The following is a 24,230-nucleotide window of genomic DNA, read 5'->3' as shown; positions in this document are numbered from 1 at the left end:
AAAATCATACTTTTTAAGTGTGTATGGTGAAGGAACCTGTGTGCAAAGTAATTTTATTTAGCTTTATGTGTTTTTATTGTTCTCTTATATGTGTATCCAAAGTAAGTATTTGTGAGTGAAAATCATGTTAGTAAATTGTGTATTACCAATCGAAGTTAAGGGCTGTGTGTTTGTTCTCCTGTTATTATTTAGTATTTAATTGCAAGGTATGGTAGTAGTTATTTTCTGTATAATATACCTCTAGCTCAAGTGCATTGCATCTATTCTCAATATTATAATTTTTAATGTATGGGTTTTTATTTGAACTATCTGATATCACCTTAGCCCGCTTTCACACATTTCGAGGAATCGCCTGTACGATCAAACGCGAAGAGCTTGGATAAATAAGGATGCATGGGCATATTCATTCACGTCATCCGGATCTGAATAAAAGTAGGCCCGAGCGTGAAAAATAGCTAGATACACGTGCTAAAAAGCTAATGAGTTTTGTTGGGGCCTTTCCTTGGATTTAATGTGTGAATACAGTATGAGGAATGGATTAATTTATTTGACCCGGATTTTTAGTTGTTTATTTTTTTAAAACAGCTCGTGATGCTATGAGAGGTCCAAAGGTGAAAGAAACAAAAAGATTATTTGAAGAGGAAGTTCTAAGTGATGCTTCTTCAGACATTTGTCTAATTCGAATTTGTCTAATTGGTTCATGTGAAAGTGGGCTTTACACATGTAGTTACCTTCACCTCTAATAATCAAGAATTTGTCATGCCATATCAAAGTCAATGCAACCATTGTTTGTACAACTGAAGTAAAAGTCACAAATTTTCTTTTTTATTATTATTTTATTTATTGGCAGTGTGTGAAATAGGTTGATGTTTTGTTTCTCAAATAGTTCACATTTAAATAAAATCACTCCATACCTTCAGTATTACGTAACAATAATTGTTGAATATTCAGAACTATGAGATTTGATCATGTAATGATTACTCCTTTGTTTCTTTTACGTTAGTTTATGTCATGTTGAGTAATAAGAAACAGAAATTAGTCCGAAGGAGTGCATAGAAATTAGAAATGCGTACGATCCTATTCTACATATGTGTTTTATGGTGCCAGTTAATAGATTGATAGAAGAGTTCCTTTTTAACTTCAAGGAGTCTTTCATTTGAAAAGTCCATAAAGCTCCTAGAGAATAGCTGAAATAAACCACAAAAGTATTAGCAAAATCCAGAATTACACAACTAGTTACAGAAAGAAATATTAATGAAATTTTTAAGTTAATTGAAATTTCCAGTAGAATTGTTCAGAGAAAGGAATAACCTTCAGACGTCAATATTTTGAAACTAGGAAATTGATATATATGTTCTTACAGTGTTCCAAATTTTAAACTTAAATGTATTTAAAAACACGAAAAGCTTTTTAGAAACCATCAAAATGTTAAGAATTGCATCTAGTTTTCTCGAAAACACTATGAATCCACTATATCGGGACAAAACTCAGGGTTCTTTGATAGCATATGCAATAAAATCATTATACAACTTACAGTGAGAGTGCGGCTCTCCACACACGCAATATTCTTATATTGTGGTTTATTACTCTGCCAACATACAGTGTTCCGGGAACAAAACTGACGAACTTCGCATACGTTTTCAGGACTTCAATACGGGGAGAAAGTTTGTATGTGGAGTTTGGTCAGAAACACACATTATGGAGATGAGGCCAATTTAAGGTAATTAGTAGAATCGGTCAATAAAACAACCGACATATTTCGCATACGTGTTCAGGATCTCAATACAAGAGAAAAAAGGTAATCTGCGACTTTGTTCGGAAACTCAGATAAATGAAATAATACTGTATGACAAATAGTAAAAAGCGAAAGATGCTAAATACAAAATAAAACATCTGTATTGATGAAACACGCAAAAACATGAAATATGAAAGACTAAAAGGAAAAAAGGAGAACTACCTTATTTGCGAAAAGAAAGGATTCTACTCGGTCTCGAATCAGGAACTCAAATTACCAAACTAGAACATTTCCTCCTGAGCTGTCAAACCACCTGGCGCACACACACACACGAGTAAACTTTGTACATGTAGGTTGTACCAACCTGCCATTGCCTTATTTGATGGTTCCAATAAGATACAAACAAATGTTTTGGAGTAAGTGAAGTTGTCGAAGGTTGACTGACGCAGTGTGCTATTGAAGCGTGATACACTGGAAATGGTGGGACGATTCAACAAATTGTATATTGTGACATTGTTTTAGTGTATAAGTACTGTAATAGTAGAGGAAGGATCGATGTGGCGGAATATCGAAGGTTGATTTCCCAACCAACACATTCCCCACCGTACAGCATTTCATAATTTGTGAAGCTGGTGCATTCCCAAAAGCACCGAAGGAGTCTCCAGTGCATGGTTGTGGTGATGATATAGTATAAAGAAGTCCTTGTACAAATATTCGATAAATAAGTATGGAAACTAGCACGTCTCTACTAATTACCTTAAATTGGCCCATCTCCGCAATTAGATGTTTCCAACCAAAGTCGCAACACATATGCGAAGTTCGTCGGATTAATTTCGGAACAGGCCTGTTAAATTTCTTAAGGGCATAGTTTTTAACCGTGACTCGAGTTACTTATTGGTTCGTTGCTTTCTACTATACCAGCTTATTAGATGTCAACATTGAAAGTCTGGGTATAGAAATGCCTGGTGCAGGGAAATTTAATGTACGTTCATGTGTCGAACACTGTTTCTTTCATGGAAAGGAACATTGTTAACTTTGGTGCATGTTTTTTTTAATGTAGCATATTCGACAAAATCCTTCAATTTTGTGATTTCATTAAATAAGAAAGGACTAAACAAATGAAATGTATTTTCAATTTTCAAGTGTACGTTTATTGTAAAGAAGCATTGTATTACGCATCTTAGTCTGACCACTAATATGAATTTTGTGTGTTTACTGTTCGTGTGTGGTACAGAATAATAATAATAGTAATAATACTGCTGCTGCAGTGACTATAAGCTTTGATGACAGTTTCGCGTAGGTAGCTCCTCAGAAATAAGTATTTTTTGAGGGAACATCATTTAAAGGTGTAAGGAGATACGTATTGAATGGATCTGAAAATCCGAATAGAAATATGTTATGTGTCTTGGCACTAAAATGAGGTTATAAAAATGCAATGTTGTAAAAGTTAATTTGATTCACATAAGACAGAGTACTTGATTTGATCTAAAGATAATTTAATGTATACTTGTACTTACTAGTTGTTAAGTTTTTGTGTACTACAAATGTTATGACATGATAATATCGAGAGAACTAGTAAAGCAATCTGTTCGTAATCTGATTAAGCAATTGAAAGATGTTGGTGCTTCTCGTGGCAAAGAACATCAAAATTATAACACAATGAAAAGAGTTAGTACTCAATAAGCACGCAGATCCTAATAACATGTGAAAGGAATAACTTATTTCGTTATTTTTTTTCCTGTTCAGGTACTTAAAATGGTTGTTTTGGGCAGCAAAGCATCACCTCTTAAAGGCACGGGACTTTTCCAGCCTGAATTAGTGCAAGAATTTGATCCAAATATTCAACTGGATAACCTTCGCGAGGGGACTCCGCCTGTTGGCCGGAGATCTGCATCGCCATCTCCAAGTCGTCTTTCGTCTGGTGATAGGAAGTCTGTCAATGATTCAAATCCAGTGAAATTAGCTGCGAAAATGGTATGTAGTAAAGATTACCCAGAAAGATGTTTGGTTAGATGTTGCTAGTGGAATAAGAAACAAACACACATGGTATTGCTGGTAACCTAAGTGGTAGAGCGTATTCTCGACAGACAGGAAGTTGAAGTATGTGTTCTGGTAGTCTAGCGGTCAGATTTACCTTGTCTAATAACCAATTATTGTCAAAATGCTTTTCCCATAGCATATTCAACAATTTATACGCGATTAAACTAAAGAAATATACTTGTTGCATTTTTGGATCAAAAGATCCAATATATTTCAGGCAAAAATTTTCTTGTAGGCCTTATGTCTGGAGAACTACATATAGTGTAGCCAAACCCAACCTATCACTTAACTAGTGGCCAAACCCAAACTATCAGTTAACTCAGTATGATTTGCTTACTCCGTAGAAAATACGAAAACTCGATTTAGAGGCTGTTCAAAAATTTTGTGACTCCTGATCCAAAAACTAATTACTGGCCAAGATGGCAATCTTTTGATTTTTTTTTTTAATCATTCCTAAAATTCTTGTTAATGCATCAGAACAAAGTAAAAAGTATTAGGTTTAAGCCAGCAATATGCCTATAAACCTTTCTGTTAAAATTGTTTTCAACTCGCCGAGTAAGTCTGTATTTTTCTTGCCCGCAATCGATTTATGTTGCCTAACAGTGATTTCCGTCCTTTCTTGATTTATGACACACTTTATAAAACCTTTACTACATCGCGACACGCTTAGGTTTTTTTTTAAATCAAATTATAGTAGTATAAAGACTTTCAATTTCTATATTGTACCAAAATAGCCACAAATAGAATTTCGCATGATTGCTGCTCTTGCAGGCGTTGCCTAATATAATCTGACTCATTGCTAAAGAATTCATATTAAAAATAAAATGTGTCGTATAAAGTGTAGATATTTTTTTAATAACGTTAATTTTTTAAAGTTCTCAAATTGCGAGACACTTCAATGTGTCGCGACGCATCTGTTAAGAATTACTGGTTTAATGTCTCATGGTATAGAAATAACTAAAAAAACAACTAATCGGTTGAGTATTATTTTACTTTTATATTCGGTTGGTAAATATTTGATAAAGTTTGATAATAAAAGATCTTCGTGAAGCTTACCCTCACATTTCTTAATTTTAGTGAATAACTTAAAGGGAATGAAGAATATGAAAAAGCAAAAAAAATGACTCAGGTATCTATACATGCCACTAAATAAACTAATAACCATTTCCGAATCTTTTCTTATAGACCAGTAATTTAGGTACGCAATTCATAACGTTGTAATGACCTGAATTCGTTACAGTTTATTTTCATTAATTTTATTTAATTATTACCTGAATTAGTCAAATGATGTTATAACTTGTAATATTACAATGTTAAATAATCCTAGTGATAATCCTAGTTAAATAATCCGGTTTCTAGTGTACCGATAGTTTCTTTATCTGCACCATACAATAAGAGTTGGACGTTATTGACTCTGAATGTAATGCAAGAGTCCCTAAAATATTTTTGCTTCTGAACAATCACAATTTTTAATTTAGATTATTTAGCGCACAGAATATTGTGCAATAAAAATGCGTGCTTAGATCATTATTTGTAAAAAGATACTGAAGCAAAGTTCATTTTTGTCTGATTAGTTGCCATGTATAGTAACATGAAAAGTTCCAGCTAAGCTTCTTGGACCTGTTTCGTTTGATGAACTAGAAATTGTAAATACATTTTCCGTTTGATGAATACCTTTAACAGATCATACTCAACTGAATAATCGAATTCCAGGTTAAAGTTTATGGATAATCAAGCTGATAAATTTTGAACAACTGGAAGCGTAAAATTTTATTTAATTTGCTTGAGTATCATAATAAAATGATCTAAATATTTCGAACTGTGGTTTTATTTAAGTATTTGAATGTTAAATAAATAATATTGATTGCTGCCAGTTGTTGCTTCAGCATCACTCTTCTCGTGCATATCACCTCAATATCATCTCCTTACCTGTTTCTTCGATCCGATGCCTTACCCTACTATAGCGTAGCTGCAAATGCGTAGCGGTGTGACAAGACCTCGAGGAGAACGACATTTTAACAACGTACCGTTCAATGATAAATTTGGTACAGAACAACGTCATAACTGTTGGACACCCAGATTTGTACATTATACGAAAGGTCTTAATTATTAATTCTTGTAATAGCATTTTGTAGATACTATTTGACTCACTTTCTAAAATTTTGACGTTCTCCATTATCTTGTAAATTTACATAGTTTAGGGAGCTTAGCGAAGAACCATAACTCAGAGTGAGACTAATAACTTCAGTTAAATGATGCTTCTTGATTTAAATTATATTATTGATTTTAACTCTTTGCCATTCACAGGTAATGATGCACTTAGTTAATCATCTGGGACATTTCCCAATGGGCATCGGGGCAGCCAGGCTGTCGTCGATGGTAGTTGAGCATGATGATGTGCCAGGGTTGCCAGGTGATGAGTTGAATGCCGAAGTGTTCACTGCACCAAATATTCAGGTAATATTACATACATATACTACGTTAAATCATTTATATTAGGCTTCTTTATTAAGGTACAATTGTAATTAATGTTTGACTTCAACAGGTACTTTAGTCGTACATAATAATAAAAGCAAATTACGGCATCTTACTATATAAAAAGGATTTTCCAATGGTCGTGCTTAGATTCTAAGAAGAATGTTAATATAGAACACCTAATTGAAGTCAAAATAAATATGCTCTTTCTGTGGCTGATCTAAGAGGCAGTAAGTGCCTAAAATATTTTGCTTTGTGGACTGATTTTCGATGCTACAGATTCTAAAGTTAAGAGGCTCCCTACATAATTTCTAAGGTTTTGTCTTGAAGCGAAGTCATGTACTCAGTGTTGGGCGAAAAGGGTAACGGAAATTGTTGCTGTTCTGGGTTATCATATACAAGACATTGAAAAAGTACGTCTTTGTTAGAATGTCTCAGGATTTGACAATTAAATGTTGAATGTTTTTACTTATATAAATGTTGCAATGCTCTTGTATCAAACATATCGTAAAATATCGGCAAGTATTTATTCCGGTCACAGTACGCTTTCGAGCCCTCATGTAAAGTAATAATAATAATAATAATAATAATAATAATAATAATAATAATATAACATTGGCTGTACTATTTTAATCCAAGTCCAATTCAGTTACGCCTCCTAAACTTCTTTGACTAGTTGATGCTATTGAAATACGCACCTATAAACACCCCTTTCTAAAAAGTAGATAAATAAGTAACACGAGATTAAAAAAACAAGATAAATGTATGAAATTGCTTGATAAGATGGTTACAAGTCATTTATAGCCAATATAGCTGATGAGCAAAGGGAGCATAGGCTGAGCAAAAGGCATTCCCTCTACAGGAAAACGAACTAAAAAATCGAGAATATTTGAGTACGTGTAGAATTTTTTACTCAAAGCCAATTTTGAATATGTTGTAAACAAGCCATGCCTCCATTTATATATGAAAGTTTAGCTTTGTACCAACTTTTTATGGGTTGACCCTATATTTTAATCGCCACTATTCCACTAAAATGTCAGCGGTTAAATTTACGTGTTCACCAAGAAAAGAGTAGAAGCGAAAAATCACGGAGTTGGATTGCGGCATTCAGAAAGGTAAAATCTTTACCTACTAAAAATAAATTAAAACCTGTTGTGAATGCTGCATCGCCACAGTCACTTCTGCAGTTACAGCCCTTCTGAGACCTGGTAAATTTATACCATTGGTATCTTCCTTCAACTTCCCTGAAAACTCTATACTTGTTTAAGTTTTTACAGAAGGATATGCGCTAGATTTGACTCGCAGCATCAAGAAGAATTTGATTTGGCTAAGAAATGCATAAACAAGGCTGAAATGCTACATCCTTTCATTGAAGGTGCAAACGTCATCATGACTGACACTTTTCCCACAAGTGTTGGTGCTTTCTAACCAGATTAATGGAAATCTACAGACTGTGGAGTGTACTTCGGCTGCATTATTAAGCACATAATATACTACTACCAATTTGAGCGGGAGAGCTTCGCTATAGTTTCTACGATAAACAAATTTCAGATATTTCTTTATGGGCTAACATTTAAACTATCGACGGATTCACAGCCAATACTCTATGCTTTTGGCATGAATTTACCACCAAGAACTGCGTTGCCAATTTGCAACGCTGATTCTTGTTGCTAACTAATTATGATTTCGAGATTATCTATACTAAACAGGTTAAAATAGCAGACTTCTTATCATGTTTTCCATTAGCCCAGGCTACAAGATGAAATCGGCTCAAAAGATTATAAAAACCAACTGCAAATTTTTCTTTTGACGAAAGACATTCTAAATAAGACTTCTCAGGATAAATGATTGCAGAAAGTAGTTTAATTGAACTAAAACGGGCTGATCGAAGAAACTACTTCATCATCTTGATGCCAGCGATCATAAACGTTTCTTTCAGAAGCGATTTCTTTTTGAACTACAGGGGGGACTATTATTTATAAGCGGCTGCATTGTGCTTCCACATAAGCTTAGAACAAAGTATGTGACGATTTTGGATACCGACGATATGAGACTTGAACAAATGAAGAGCGCTGGGTTCAGCAAGGAATAGTGGCCAGATTTAACAGGAGATATACAACAATGTGTTCATCAGTGCGAATATAGCCAGACCGTGTCCACGTTCCACGTAAGATAGTTATTCTAGCTGACCACGAGAAGCATATCCTTGGGAACATATTCATCTCGACCAGTTCTGTTTTGTACAATCCGCGGCAAAAAACCTGCAACATGAGGATGTAAGTTTATTGTGAAACTACGCCTAACAGCACAGGGAATGAACATAACGTCTAAGTGGAACGAATCACGCCAGAATAAACCTCGGCCTCCTCCCATGCACACTTATTTTGGAGCAAAAGACTTCGTCATTTCACAATAAACTTATATGCTCATGTTGCAGGTTTTTTGCCGCGGATTGTACAATAATGGATGAAAGTTTGGATGATCTATTTGGTGATATATATCCACTAAACGAAAGCTGGAAGACGTTTTTAATCTGCTCTCTTTTTCTAGACGCGATAATTGACCTTCTTCCACATCAGATTTCTTTGTCACCTATTGCTGAGAATGGAACATTAATTTGAGTCACAGCCCACCCTACCACCTTCAAAGCAGCGTAATCGCAGAAAGGACGATACAGTCAATAAAGATCTTGAAGATAAAATATCTTCAGGCAGGACAAGAGGCGAATAAGCAACAGTTTTAAGGCGATTAATTACATCAATTATATGTTTTGGCATACATCACCCTCGTCAAACCCAAAATCACCGCCCTTCCTGATGTTGACTTTCAAGTCAAGAACGTGGTTCAACATTTTTGGTGGAAGTCAGAGAAGCTCACAGACGGCCTGCGGAGCAGGTAAAGAGGACGGTTTGGTTCAGAAACTACAACAAAGAACTTCCAAAATTCGTAAAGGGAAGTTTAAATAAGCAAATAAGTAGGAATATCTGTGAGGTTTTGTCTATTGATAAAAAGACTTACCACCGGCATCAGGTTCACGGTTTGAATAAAACATTCTAAGGTTAAAAACTTGACTACCGGACTACAGCTATGAAGACTAGTGATTCGATTGTTTTCCAGGAAGAAGGATAGACGTTGGAAAAAATATTCTAGTCAGCAGAATACTGCAGATAATTCCAAAGTACTTCCATGAATTCAAAGTTAAAAGGATTGCTATTTTTGCAGTGTCATTAACATTTTTTATATAATAGTTAAGAATAAAATTTCATTTAGTGCGTAAATAGTAAGAAGAATCTTTGGACTTTGAATTTAAAATAAGTATTTTCAAATATAAGGAAGAAGACAAAGTGGCAAGTGTGTAAATAGAATCTTGATATTTTCTTCAGAGGTCTACCTCCAGACGATGATTCCAGTGTAAGGAAATATTGGGTTCGAATTTAAATAAAACAACTCAAGATACACGAAAGCATAGAAAACCTTTATTTTCTGTGCAAAATATGGTTGCGTAAACAAAATGAAAACATTAACATTTCGGTACTTCACAGTTGTTTTCTTTGCCAGTAAAGAAAAGAACTCGTTTGTGTACGCAATAAATGCGTGCTTTCTTTATATATATATATATATATATATATATATTAAAAAAAAAAGATAATTTTATGTAATGAGAGAGAATTTTACGCAGTTCTACGCAAATTCTAACGAAGCTTTTAATATTTGTTCCAGTTTTTTGTTCTTACCAACAACAACTTACTAGTGTCTTTGGTGGAATTACCTACGTTGGAAGTACCCGGAGGAGGTGTTACAGCTGGTCTGAAAACAGCTCCATCTCAGGTGAGAGTGATCCTGAGAGATTTGAGTGGGAAAGCGTCTTGGGATGCATCTATTCTTTATTGCAGTCCAGATGAAGTAAGCAGTCAGCAAGAGGAGATAGGTGAGTTAGAATTAGCTTCTATTTCCAGTCTAAGTTGGTATCTTGTGGGTAAATCCTGAATTGTATAGAAACTACACGCAAAAAAATACTAGTTAAAATGTATTCTTGCAGGCCAGTATCATCAGCAGATTACTTTTTTTTCTGAGAGAGAGAGTCTTGTCTTTGAGGTATTTATGTCAGAAACCAAATACCAAGCATCATCACAGTGTCTTGAGTCGGTAGCTATGTTTAGACTTCTTAGACTTCTTATTGATTTCCGCTTTTTCTCTCTTTCTTCCGAGTCACGATAGTTAGGAAAATAAATTAGGTAAATATATGGATAACTAATTAAATAAAATGATTATGTACTGTATTTAGAACATAATAGTAAAACGAAGTTCTTGCCTCTAGGTTGGTTTGTTATGACGACATAGGCTACCTCAAAAACCAAAGAGAGGACATAAGTAACTAACACTGAATATATTTGTAATTGAGTAGGTCATGACGCTTAAAGTACTTACATGATTTTCAAAAGTAGTACGTGCCAAGTCATAGTAGAACATAGGTTTATGTTCAAATAATTCGATCATCAATATAGATCGATCGTTCATAAATCATAGACAAGAAGAAGAAGAAAATCGAAACAGGCAGAGCAAAAATTTGAATGGTCTCGTTCTCTATATTGAATTACTGATGGCTTAGGTTGCTCAGCAGTATTTTATGTATTTTTAAATAATGGAATTAGTTATTTTCTTTAAAAATAAAAAGGATGGCCAGACACCAAATCTAGGTCAGAATTTGAAACTGGTCTTAAAAACAATGTTTTGTTGCAAGTCATGTCGATAATCATGCACTCATTACTTTGGAAATATTGAAGTTTTCTTTACTTTCATATAGAATTGAGCATTTCGTGTGTATGTGTTCTTATATATAATCTAAAACATATATTATTAAACGTTTATAATAGAATATATGCTTATAGAACCTATAGAACACATATTTATAAGAAAAGTGGTTCACGTTGTTCCAGCATGTTTATTTAATTGAATATTTCCTTGCTCTGAGACACTGTGTCATCAACATCATTTTTATTATTATATCACCGAATCCTTCGTTTTACATTTATTGTAAGTTTTGTTTGCGATCACTTCTGAGATAGAATCCAGCTTACAGCACACATTTTCAAATTTTAGTGAAGTTGCTTTGATTTGCAACCAATCCGATTGTCTACTTATTAAAGCTATAAAACGTTCTCAGAGAGGAAGAAAATATTCAATTAAAGTAATAAACACGGAAGCACAAGATGATCCAATTTCTTTCTTTATAATAGATTGACAAAAATAAATAAATAAATAAATAAAGGCAAATGACAACAATAAAATACCAAACACACACAATCGGTGTAGTATGGTATAAAGTAAAAATATGATTGAGAATGTCGCTTTCAGGAATAACTCACAAAAGCTATGGAATTGATGATCGATAGTTATGCTTATCACAATTTTATAATTTGTCACAAACTTGATGAACTTTCCTTTTTATGTGGAGAATCTTGTCTTTTAAGTTCACGCTGCACAGATACATTACAGAGCTGAACTCTCTTCCAGTTTTACAGCTAGAAAAATCCATGTTACACATAAACAAAACAACACACACATAATTTCTTTTTATTCAGTAATTTTTGAAACTGTTAATTATGAAATTATTTTTGATATCGTATATGTTAGCAGGTTGACTGGTGTGAGATTCAGAAATGGGTTTCAAATACAGTTCCCGAAGCCAGTGTGTCATGCGACCTCAGATTGTAAATGCGCTCTCCATTTTCCGTAATCTCCAAAAATTTGCGTAGATTGGATTTTATTGAAGACGTTTTCGATAAGGTTCATATTTATGTGCGAGGATGTGAAAACGTATGTCACCTTTTGGCCGTTTTTCTCAAAATTGTCTCCTGGAGTTGGTCACATTGAGATACACATACTGCCAAACGTTTAGGCGCAGTGAGTTGTTGATATGAAAGATAAATGCTGTCGTGTGACCAACTACGGGAGCGAAAAATCACACATGACCAAAAAGTTACGTATCATTGTGCTATCTTGGTATATATTTAATATGTAGGACCAAGGGAGAAAAGGATAATAAAACCTAAAAAAAAACAAGTTTGTCAGTAATTGAATTTGTGTAAGTTAGATGGAAACCGACACCAATTGTTCACAGTGGTGACTCAGCAATTGAACGTTCACTTCTGTGAGGTACAATTGCTAGTTTGATCCCAGGAAGTGATTTGATAATGAACCAAATCCATATACTAATTTTTATAGAAATCATCTAATTCTTTTTCACGTTATTGTTTCGTGAGTTGTTTTTTAACCTGTATTTCTTCGTGCTCAAATTTAACCTGTAGATCACAATATATGATGATAAAATAGATGTCATTCATTTTGAAGATGTAAACTTGTGCTGCAATGTTCTTGAAAATGCACTGGAACCAGTTTAATATTTTGGACAGTTGTTTCAATAATATTGTATTTTTCAGATAATGATTATGCACCTTTTATGATGCAACGACAGCTGTCGGGACCTGTGAAAGTAGATGATTCTATGCTATCCTCTTCATTTCTTGGAACTTTGCAAAGTTCACCGCCTAGACACACTTTACGTCACCGTCCTCCAGATGTTCTTCCAACGTGGGAGAACGCTGCTGAAGACATGGACAATCTTGATGATGTAAGTTAAATAATTATAGTAAAATTGTGAAGAATTCAAGTATTTCAGATCTTTTGTGGATTAACTACATTATTAGATACTGTGATACAACTGACTTTAACATTTTCTCTTTAGAATCCAATAGTTTTGCATTCGAACATTACACCAATCCATTCTTGTAGTTTTCCAAGTCTTTTTCCTTAGATAAATTGATCCTGGTTTCCTTCTGAGAATTATTTTCCGTTTACTGTTTTTTAATATGTCCAGAGTAAAATTATCTCATCCGGCTGTATGAGAAACTTTGTTGTTTTCAACATAACTATAAATTCAGATGTATGCGTGGACGTTTATGGCGAAGTTCGTGTCTGTGTTGGAGATGAACGCTATTGTTTATTGCAACAAGACGAGGCGAAGAACTGTACACGAAATATGAAGATGTTCCTCAAACTCGGTTTCAGAATCGGCTGATATCGAAAGATTTAGGACCCTGTCACTCATCTGATTTAAGTTCAACGAATTTTTAGTGGTTAACGAATTTTAGTGGTTAGTGGTCAACGAATTTTTAATGGGGTTATCCGAGGAACTCAATATACCACAACAACCCCAGATGCTGAAAGATGTGCTATACAAGCTAATCAGAGCCTGAGTGACATCTAATCTGACATATTGAAAAAGGTGGCAACCATCATGTGTCGCTGGATCACAAATGTATGTATATGTACTGTATATAATGTACCGGTACATTATGCATCACTACTCTCTTTTTGAATAAATTTGCTTAATTTCAATTCAAAATACGAGTTTAGTAGCAACATGGCCACTGCTGATAAGGACAGTCTGGTCCCCAGGCTTCCCTTATAGTTCACCACTGGTTCCATTTCCATGAGCACCATGTTAGGACCATTATCACCTACCATCGCTAGCCGTGAATTCCTGTTGGTTCATATATATATATAAAACTTGTATCAATACCAAAAAATGTACCAATACTACAAAGATATACAGTACGTTGTGTAATTTACAATTTTTCTTATTAAATATAATTAGATTGCTAATATTTTGAGGTTAGAGTAATTAAGTAGACGGAAATATAGTTCTTCAAGAGTAGCTCTACATTAGATGGATATAATTATCTTATATATTGAATTCAGTGGCTAAAGTTATTGTTGTTTTAGAGATATAAAAAGCGTTTTTGTAACACATTTTTCGTCTTTCCTAATAGCTGCTTCAATACATTGGTCACACAAGTCCTGAGTGTTTAGATGGGTTAGACACTCCGAGGAACATTCCAGGGAATCCTCCTCCATTATTGCCGCGGGAGGTGGAAGATGATACAATCACAAATGTGCTAAATCAACGGAATTTAGAGCAGGATTACCTCCAAAGACATGGAATTGATGTGCAGTAAGTAAAATTAGTAATTATGTTGTATTTCCACTTACCATTTTCATTACTATTAGCTTACAAGTCTTGAGATTTTTCGCTGCCATAAATGATAGATTTTTAGTGAGTGTCATTTTGCTGTGCTAAAGACAATGTGAATTAATTATATAAAACTTTATAGCATTTGGTGCCCGGAGCATATTTTAAGAATTAAGATGAGAAGGAAGAAGCAGAGAGATTATTAAATAAAAAATACATCAGGAATATGATATTCCTAATTAAATACTTAATGCACTAAATAGTTAAAAATATTACCTTCAGATTTTGTAAGTCAAGTTTTAGATAGTTATTGTAATGAAAATAAATAGCTTTAGCTTATTGAAGTTTTGTGAAATTGTAGTTTGAAAACATTTTTCTTTATGATGTTTTTCAATATAATTCAAATTCTGATAAAAAAATATTCATTGTTATGTAAATTACAGAATGGTGGGGAGCAGAGTAACACCCACTCCCCATGAGCCACCACAGTCCCCATTCCAACACTGTCGGTTGCTCTTTTCACAACTTGGATTTGCTGGCTGGGAAAAACGCCCTCAGCTTCATCTGTTACACAAAAATGAGAAACTCCTTCGTGAACTTCGAAATTTAGATTCACAGGTGAGATGTTAATATCTTTCGTAGCTATGAATAAGAGAAATTAGCTGTAACAGTGAGAGTGACCGTTTGTTGTCCTGTAACAATAAAGGTTAATGACAAACAACTTAGAAAACATATAGAAGTAAGAGCCGCTGTCTTCCCGCTTTAGGAGCTCAAGGCGAGTCGAATTTACTTAGGTTTCAGTACTTTCTTTACATCTGTCTGTGTATTAAAGACTTCCACATTTCACGATTTCGCACCCACATATCGACCTGTTCCGAGAGAGCTACTTCTATTAATGTCAACAATTTTGAATTCAGCTCTCTCTTCTTTATCTTCCGAGATAGAATTCCTAAATTTCATGCAGATAAATATCTTCGTATTATGTAATAATAGTTGGTTCCCTAATTCGGCCATTTATTCATAGTGATTTTCCAAATTTCATGCAGCTGAATTAGATGTTACTATTATTATTGTTGAAAATGTCTCATATACAAAATTCCGTGACATGTCCAACTACTCGAAAGAATCATGAATAAAGAGTAAAGGCCGATGTCCCTTTTTGGAAAGAATTTCGTAATTCGTATAAATGAATAAAATATTCGTATTATGTATATGAAAAAGCCACTGGATACAAAATGTCGTGATTTTATATGCAGGGATAACAAGAAATATACTACGAGTAGTTTCTCTTCCTTCACACCTTCAGAATGGAGTAAGTGCAAATGAGATATCGTGTTCTGTGTATCAGAAAAACCCAATACATCAAGTTTGTTGTCTATTCATGCAGCAGTTGAATAATAATAAATATCATTCTTGCAAATAAACACTTCGTTACCTCTAACGCCAAAAGTCCATGATACACCAAATTTCGTTCCGAATATTTGATCGACTTTAGCTCAAAAAATTGCACAACAGATTTAAACGAAACCTTCACCAACACCTTCATTAGGAACTCAGAATAATTATAAGCTACTTATCATCACATTGAAATTTCAAGAATATGACTAGTAGTAAGAAATGTCACAAAGCGTATGAAAAAAATATTCTTACCTGAATTGCAACAGTAACAACATGCACACGCCTATTATTTTCGTTCTACGATATAGGCATCTTGTAATTACATTGGCAACTTCTGGAGAGTTTTATTCTTCTATTTCTTTTCATTAATACTAAAAGTATATTTCATACTTTTTATATTGAAAAAAGGAAAGGGCGAAAATAAAAAAATCTTAGTTTTACGGCTCACGACTATGCCGGCTAGGCTAAAGGAGACGGTACTGATGAGAAAGCAATGAAATGGTGCAATGAGAAAAGTGAGATGAAACGCGATAACCCCGAGAAAAACCACGCACACGGTGTTTGTCCACCACAAAGCTCACTTGACGTGATCGAACCAACGACCTCTTGCACCAGAGGTGAACGCTCCACCACTGAGCCACCGCAACCCCGAAAGAAAGGAAGAAACATTGTGAATTTGCCTATTCGCCTTCACATTTACTTAGCAGTGTTCTTTGGCAAGTAAAGTATATATTTTACTCAAGTTCATACAATTTATTAGCTGCTGCTTGTGATTAACTGAAGGTAATTACGAAATCCATTTTTAATTTTCAGCGTTGTCGAGAAACACACAAGATAGCAGTTATTTATGTTGCAGAAGGACAAGAGGATAAAAATTCTATCCTCTCCAATATGTGTGGCAGTCAGGCATACGAAGAATTTATAGCGGGACTTGCATGGGAGGTAAGTTTTTCTGCTTATATGTCTATATATATATATATGTCATTTAGTTGTATTTTTTTTCCGAATATTTCATATGTTAATTTAAAAATTCGAATTCACATTTAAGATTCTCAAAGAGTTATTCCAGTAACAGAATATATGACATTTTCGCCATGTTATGCGTGTTGCCTGTAAATTGCAAACTGTCTTTAAATTGGCCTTTGATTATTCTAGATTCATTTTGTTAAACTTCGGAAGAAATTGAGCGAAGGAAGGGATCACTTTAGATTGCAATACAAATAGAATTTAAATTAGGCCTGTTTAAAAGAAAACTTATGTGTATTTAATAATTTTTGCATTTATGGTATGAACGGATCTCTTCTTCTGGGATACTGAAATTGAGAGTTTTCGTTAAATTAGGTAAAATAATAATTATTAAATTTAAAAACCTGAAAAAAATTAATAGAATAATGCAGGAAATATTGTGTTTATACTTATTCTTATATATAGTGTTACTAGAGATGCTCCCACGCAGGTGGTCCACCAGGACCGGACCTCTCCATCCTCCCTCGAAACTTCGTAACTTGATATACATTTTTGCACTTGCTTTATAAAACTATACTTGTTTAGCAGAGAAATTATTGGTGTATTATAAAGATTTGATCTTAAATTGCATCTGTACTCTTTCTTTTCTATCTAGTTCTATATTTTTTTCTTTTCTGCCTAGTTCTATAATTTTATCCGAGAATAGAGGTGGTAGTATTTAACAATTATAGTATTTAACAAGTCCTTTTGGGTGCAGAATAATAACAATTCATTACTACATAGACGTAATCTACTGTGATATTGAACACCTCGCTCCAACTTTGGACCCTTCGCTACAAAAATTTCCGGGGAGTATCCCAGACCGTTGATATCAAAAAGTTGAAAGGTTTTGAAAACTAATTGAATCTGAAGATGTGAGTTAACCTTATGTCGCCAACCTTTCAAAGATTACGTTATTGTCAACCTGGGGTCTGTGCGGACCCCAACCAATAACGTTGTTAGTAGGTACTTTTTTATTAGGTTTTATTTTTATTATATTGTTAAATACAGTTGCTTAGTTTTATTTACTATAACATTGTAAAAATAAACACAGTATATATATAATACAGTAGGACGTCGATAATCCGTACGTCAAAAATTCGAAACGTTAAAAATCCGGACTCGATCCGTAGAAGCTTTTTATATTTTGTCTTAGTGCTAGCGATAAACAAACAATAGGGTTGTTCGTGGGCGTTGTGTGAAGTCAGTGTTTTTACAAAAGTTCATTTATATGTAATTGTTTGTCATGCATATTTTTACTTTCTCTTAGGCATATACAAGTTAAGTTTTAAGTGTGAGTTACAAGTACGGTGTAATTTAGTGTATGAGCAAGTTCTTCAGAAACATTAAATGTGAGGAGCCGTACGTACGGTGTTGTAATTACTGTATGTACTGTATAACCAGTGTATCGATAAAAGAGCATACCGTACAGTATGTTTAAGCCTAAATGGCATTTTCTTGTCCTTTTTCGAAAATCCGAACAACTTGAAACTCCGAACTACCTGTGGTCCCAACATATATATGACTAGTATATATGGGAACATTTGTGTATTACGATACATTTACTGAAATTTTCTATATACTGCATTTTCTTTATTTCTACGTATTTTCTGATCGCTCACGGCTTTCAACCATTTCCCTATGGATATCCCTTTTGCACCTTCTCATTGTACCAACAACTGTTGTTATCTGAAGAAGCAACTCTTCGACGAGCCCAGTGCTTATGAAATAAATCTCCATGGTTGTATTTCCTCCCTTATTTAACAATGGCTTTACAAGTTACTTTATTTCTTTTACATTGGTCTCGTTCAAGCCCTACGTGCTGACAAACATATATTTTGTCTCTGAATGAATATGATGTTTCAGTATTGCACACTCAGTAAATTTTTATACAGTATTTTCCGGGCATACTTGGAATGTAAACACACACAAAAAAATCTTCCATATGTAGGTACCAGTACTGATCCATAGTTTAGAAATTTCCAGATATGTACAAGTCATGGAAATTCAGAACGAATATTTCCCAGAGTTCACAGAATGCTGATATCTTGTCTGTTTCCAGTTTCTCTTGACGAGTTTGAATGTTATGAAATCACCAAAAGCTAAGGAGACAGTTGAAACGATTCAGCGACGTCGTTGCTTGGAATATTGGACGTTCATTTTCACTTGACCACAAATCACTCAAGACTTCTGCCGATTTTGGCTCTATGGCCAAAATAATGAAGTCTATGAACGCATATATTTCAGTTCCGTCGCTTTCTGAAATTTACTGCTTTACTTCCTGAATATACATTCGAGCTTCTGTTTCCTGCACAATTATATTTGCTAATTCTGGAGTTTGAAAATTTTGAAGGCACATCGTTCGTTCTGAATACTTAATTCCGCTGGTTTGAAGCCCCTTGATTCCTTGACGACATTTGCTACCAACGTCTGGTGTTCAAGCGGGTCCTGTGCACTTGATATTCTTCCACATGGAGCTGTAAACTCTGTAGTCCTTGTTCTGTGCTCTGTTGACATGTCTAAAATTCGGCTAGAACGCTGCGGAGGGTCATAATCAGAAAACAGGTCCACGTCACGTTCATTGGAGCTACCGGTAGTTTGGTCTCCTTTACCTTTCCCAGATAATTCACATTCATACTCGTAATGGCTGTCGTCCGATTCAACGTCAGTTGTCTCGCTATCAATTACTTTTACTTCTAACATCTGCAGAACGCTTTCTTCAGGCAGTCTTCGACGAGACATTGCAACTAAATAACAGAGCTTTCTCGATGTGATTTTGACCTGAAACGCTTCGTTTTCTGTATATTTAAGTAGTAATATACTACGGTAACTCTGAAATACAATAAAATTAAACATTTCCTCACAAATATTATACAGGAAGTACACTTTTTGTTAAAGAGAATTTATTTGTTTCAAAAATATAAGTATAGTAGCAGCCAGTAAGGTGTCCAAATTGTAATAGAATAATAACACAAAGATCGTGCTGCCATCTTCTGGCACTTTTTAAAACAACACAACTCACTTGTCAGAGGAATAAACATTTAATTTTTTTAGGTTGCCATTGTTAAGAACTACAAATTAGCAAGCTTGATTTATCTGTCTGCGCATATGGGAGTATTGGAAACCGTGGGGTCCGTACGGCCCCCAGGTGTGTTAAATACGTTTTGGTTCTTAAATATAATTTCTAAATACCAAAGTGTACAAGTAAATTGTTATGAGTGAATTGAAAACATCTTAAAAAGAGATGTCCTGAGTCGTGGATACGAATATGAAACAGAGAAATTATATGAATATAATGAAGCCTGGGGTCCGCACAGACCCCAAGTTGGCGTCATAAGGTTAACAGTTTATCTTAATATATCGCGTTTATTGATATGAGACTGTTTCCGTATGCAGAGAAAATAGAGAAAATATGGTGTATATCTTTATTTATACTCATATGGTATGTTTTGATATTAAGCTTTAAATACATGTTTGAAAGAAACATTCATATAATATAGTTTACTTACATCTATTAGTATAAACGACAATACTCTTCAAGGAGATGTGGTGTTTTTTATCCAGCATAACTTGCAAAAGATTTGTTATTTGAAAAACTAATGTACCATATTTATTGTCAGGTGGAACTGGAAAGCCACACAGGCTTTCTTGGTGGGCTCCAGCGCAATAAAACTACTGGAGAGACTGCGCCGTACTATGCGACATCCTTTATGGAGGTGATATTTCACGTTTCAACAAGAATGCCTTCGTGTAATCAGGAGTCACTGCTACAAAAGGTGAGCTAAGTGGATCAACAGTTTAAATGCATTCAGCTTTGAGCTTTTTCTAAAAATGAAGTTCGTTTCTCCTGTGCATTGTGTGCCCGATGTAGTATGATAATGAGTTAGCTAAAGCAGTTCCTATTTATTCTTTTATCATAAAAGTAAAAGGTTTGTTTCGGTTATAAAAAAAAAAAAAAAAAATCTAAAAATAATTTACCCTCTCCGGACCATTGACGATATAGTCGTGTTTTCCAGGTTATTATTATTACTATTATTGAAAATGATGGAGAAGATCTGCAACATTTTTGTTACAATATAATTGTACCAAAAAAAAAAAAAAAAAATATTTCTGTTATCGATATACTTAGGTAAGTTAGAATGACGTATTATAATTTTCACTTTATTTATGTATTTACTTATTTATTTTTACATAACCGAACCATCTACATTACATCTGGATCCATTCTGGTGTGTATACATTTTTTTTTCGTACATATCGGGTGTGTTATATGGGTACACATTTGACGAGAATTCTTGCCGCCACCACCGAACATGGAGGTTTCCATTGGAGCATATTCCGGCGAAACACAGCCAATGAAACTCTATCCTATTCCTTGCTGCAAGCTTTCTATTGACCATTAGTGTACGCGAAAGTCGATGTTGGAGACGTCTTTTCAACAGGCTTAAGCCGCAGAAATCTATTGGACTGGCATCAGCGTTCTGTAGAGGAATGTCTTGAAACGGAATAATTTCTGATAATTTCTGTACCATTCAACCGGAAACCTCTTAGAATCACTGTGTTCACAGTGGAGAGTACCAAATTGAGTTACTGGACCATGGGACTTTGAGTTGATGTATTCTCCTCGCACGCCAATCGGCGGATCTCTTGAACTGTGGGTATCACTTTCGTTGAAACTTTGGGGTAATTACTTTCGTACCTCGAGTGTGAACTGATTATACTTTTACTGCATCACTATGCGTTTATAGGAAAAGCGTGCATGGAAAAGGGCTGACATAACCATATTCTGCAACTTCAGATGTACTACTATTTACGAAAACAGACGCGTCATTCTAGCTTTATTCCTCAGATGGTGCTGACGTTCCTAATTTTGTCCGATATAAACCGAAAAACCTTTCATACTGTTTTCTGAACATTAGGAGATAGTCCTTCCCAAATTTCAAAAATTTCCACCCGTAGTCATTGTATTTGTAAAAATGGCAACATAACGTAACAATTTCCATGCGAGATGAAAGAACATTTGCAGTACTGTCTAAACAAGGCAATGCATTTATTCTTGGTCAAGTGGCTAAAACGCATGCTTTCTTTGGGATTGGTACCGATTAATGGTGAACTTGCCTGGCATAAGAAGACCGAAAAGTGGTTTGGATTCCACATTTAGCATTAGGTCCCATCTCATAAAACCGCAATGTTGAAAAGATACATTTAACCAACTAATTCAAACGTGGTAATATTTATGGTGCTGGGGGAATTTGTGTGTCATACTTTTTAATTTAAAAAAAAGTAGTATTTTTTTTAAATCCCACCAATATAAGGGAAACAGAACGAATATAATAATATAATTTTACCCATACATATAAGGAAAATGAAATAAATGCGAAAATTCGTGAGTTAGTTTTTTTTTTTTTTTTTTTGAGCATGTGGGTACTCTTTTTTTTCCCCTCCAATTGTTATATATTGAGTTGAAGTGATAATATTGCTGGTTTAATTATAATGGACTTGTCGAGCCCCGTTCTTCGCACGGGGAAAATATTTGAACCCTTTTCTCCTTAGGATACATATCTGCGATACAAATGGAATGATGAGAACACAGCTCAACGCAAGTGCTAAATATGTCTACTCGTTTCTCTCGTTGTCTGGCCCCTTCCGTGTGAATTCCTTATCCTCTGCTGTTCTGAATCTGTCGTTGGTCATAGCATGTCTGGTTTTCCTTTCTAAATTTGTTCGTTTAACTGGTTAGGATTAGGAATTAGATTTCTGGGCTTTCAGCATCTGTGGTCTTATTAGCCCGTCACGTATGAGGGATGACGTTCCTCGTCGATCACACTACACAAGAAATGGCGGAGGAAGAAAAGAATAGGGAAGGAAGGAAGCGGGCTGGGATCATTATGTTAGGTATCATTCCTGCATTTGCCTCATGACTGCCTGTTTTTCATTTTTTCGACCGTGTCTTCACTTGGAATCGAACCCGGGATCGCTTGCACTAAAGGCGAGACCCTTAGCGATTACGATACTCGGGGTCACTTTTCGTCACTGGTATTACGTGTTTTATTCGTGGTCAAAAACTAGATTACATTATTATTATTATTATTATTATTATTATTATTATTATTATTATTATTATTATTATTATTATTATTATTATTATTATTATTATTATTATTATTATTATTATTATTATTATTATTATTATTTAGTATAGATATACTGTTGCCCAATAAAGCGCTGTTATGAGAGGGTAAAAAATAATGTAATTATCTGGAGAGTAAAGGGAGTGAAAACATGTATGCAAAGAGAAGTATTATGAAAGATCGTTAATAAGCATTTGCTTACGCTTGCTTGTGATGTAACTGCTCTCATGGGTTAACGTATTTTGTAATTTTCTGTAATACTTCTTTGACCTAGGATGTTGAGATATGATTTAGATTTTTTTCTGCTGATTTGTGAGCCAATATCTGTTCACAGTATTATTTTGTTGCACCCCTCTTGCTGATTACATTTCTTGTTTCATATTTCTATAGTATAAATGTTTTTAATTTGTTTTTCCTTTCTTTCATCAGACACGGCATTTGGGCAATGATGAAGTACATATTGTATGGTCAGAACATTCTAGGGATTATCGCCGAGGCATCATTCCAACAGAATTTTGTGATGTTCTTATTGTTATATATCCACTCCCGAATAAATTATATCGAATTCAAGTGTCACGTAAAGCAGAGGTAAATACAATATTAGTATTATTTTTCAATATATGTTAGACTTAAAATAAGATTGTCTTCCCGTAGTACTTCAGAAGATATATATTCACTTACTACTAGTAAGTACATGTTAATTAGGTATTCAGCAGAGCTGAATCGTTATTGGTGTAGTAAATAAAAAATAATAAACTTTTCAGCACCCACGGAGTTGAGACCATAGGTGACGGAGTTGAGATTAGTGAACACGGAGTTGAAAATTGCTGTAGAGTTGTGAAACGTGATATATCTGGCTAATAAGTTTTGGTTTATAAGTGATTAAAATTATAATTGTCTACTTGTCTAATTGTCTATAATTGTCTAATTGTCTACTATTGTCTACTTCATTTGTTTTCTGAGCTTATGTAAGCCGTCTGTCTTCTCTGTGTGATCAAGTCAACACGTCGAAAGTGCAATACTTTTTCAACATTTGGTAAGTGTATTTGTATATTTGGTATATATACAAGGTGTTTCAAAACAATACACACATCGTTTGGAAGCTGATTCCTGACACCAAGGTAAGACGAAAAGTATAGACAACCTGGGTGCACAAATGCTTCCTTTCGGAGTTATAGGCTGCCGAAAACATGAAAAAAATGAACTTTAAAGGTCCATAGCTCCAAAACTATGAGACCTGCCGTAGTCGGGTCACGACCTCACTTAGGAACTAATTTAACAATCAATCAATCAAGAGAGGAAATAAACCAATATCAATTAATTTACGCACCTGCTCTCCATGCACAAAATATTTTTCTTATTGCTTCTTGAAAAGCTTTTTGTTGTTGCGCATAACACTTATAGATTGAGATGT

The 24,230-nt window shown here is 34.4% G+C and overlaps 1 protein-coding gene across 6 annotated transcripts in view; it reads left to right on the top strand.

The window, feature by feature from the left end:
* The window catches only part of LOC145664022 (ral GTPase-activating protein subunit alpha-1), a 200,320-nt gene that overhangs the window by 142,677 nt on the left and 33,413 nt on the right, over positions 1 to 24,230 (top strand). For all 6 annotated transcript variants that reach the window (XM_081730314.1, XM_081730316.1, XM_081730318.1 and 3 more), the window contains 9 exons: positions 3,482 to 3,709; positions 6,083 to 6,232; positions 9,971 to 10,178; positions 12,691 to 12,881; positions 14,083 to 14,264; positions 14,726 to 14,900; positions 16,494 to 16,622; positions 20,306 to 20,461; positions 23,246 to 23,404. In XM_081730314.1, coding sequence (XP_081586440.1) covers positions 3,482 to 3,709; positions 6,083 to 6,232; positions 9,971 to 10,178; positions 12,691 to 12,881; positions 14,083 to 14,264; positions 14,726 to 14,900; positions 16,494 to 16,622; positions 20,306 to 20,461; positions 23,246 to 23,404 — 1,578 coding nt within the window. The remainder of the gene's footprint in view (positions 1 to 3,481; positions 3,710 to 6,082; positions 6,233 to 9,970; positions 10,179 to 12,690; positions 12,882 to 14,082; positions 14,265 to 14,725; positions 14,901 to 16,493; positions 16,623 to 20,305; positions 20,462 to 23,245; positions 23,405 to 24,230) is intronic.

The sequence above is a fragment of the Thermobia domestica genome, chromosome 11 (assembly GCF_964235325.1).
Source record: "Thermobia domestica chromosome 11, izTheDome1.hap1.1, whole genome shotgun sequence".
Lineage (NCBI taxonomy): Eukaryota > Metazoa > Arthropoda > Insecta > Zygentoma > Lepismatidae > Thermobia > Thermobia domestica.
Note: the sequence above shows the minus strand (reverse complement) of the source record. Positions and strands in the feature narration are given on the sequence as shown.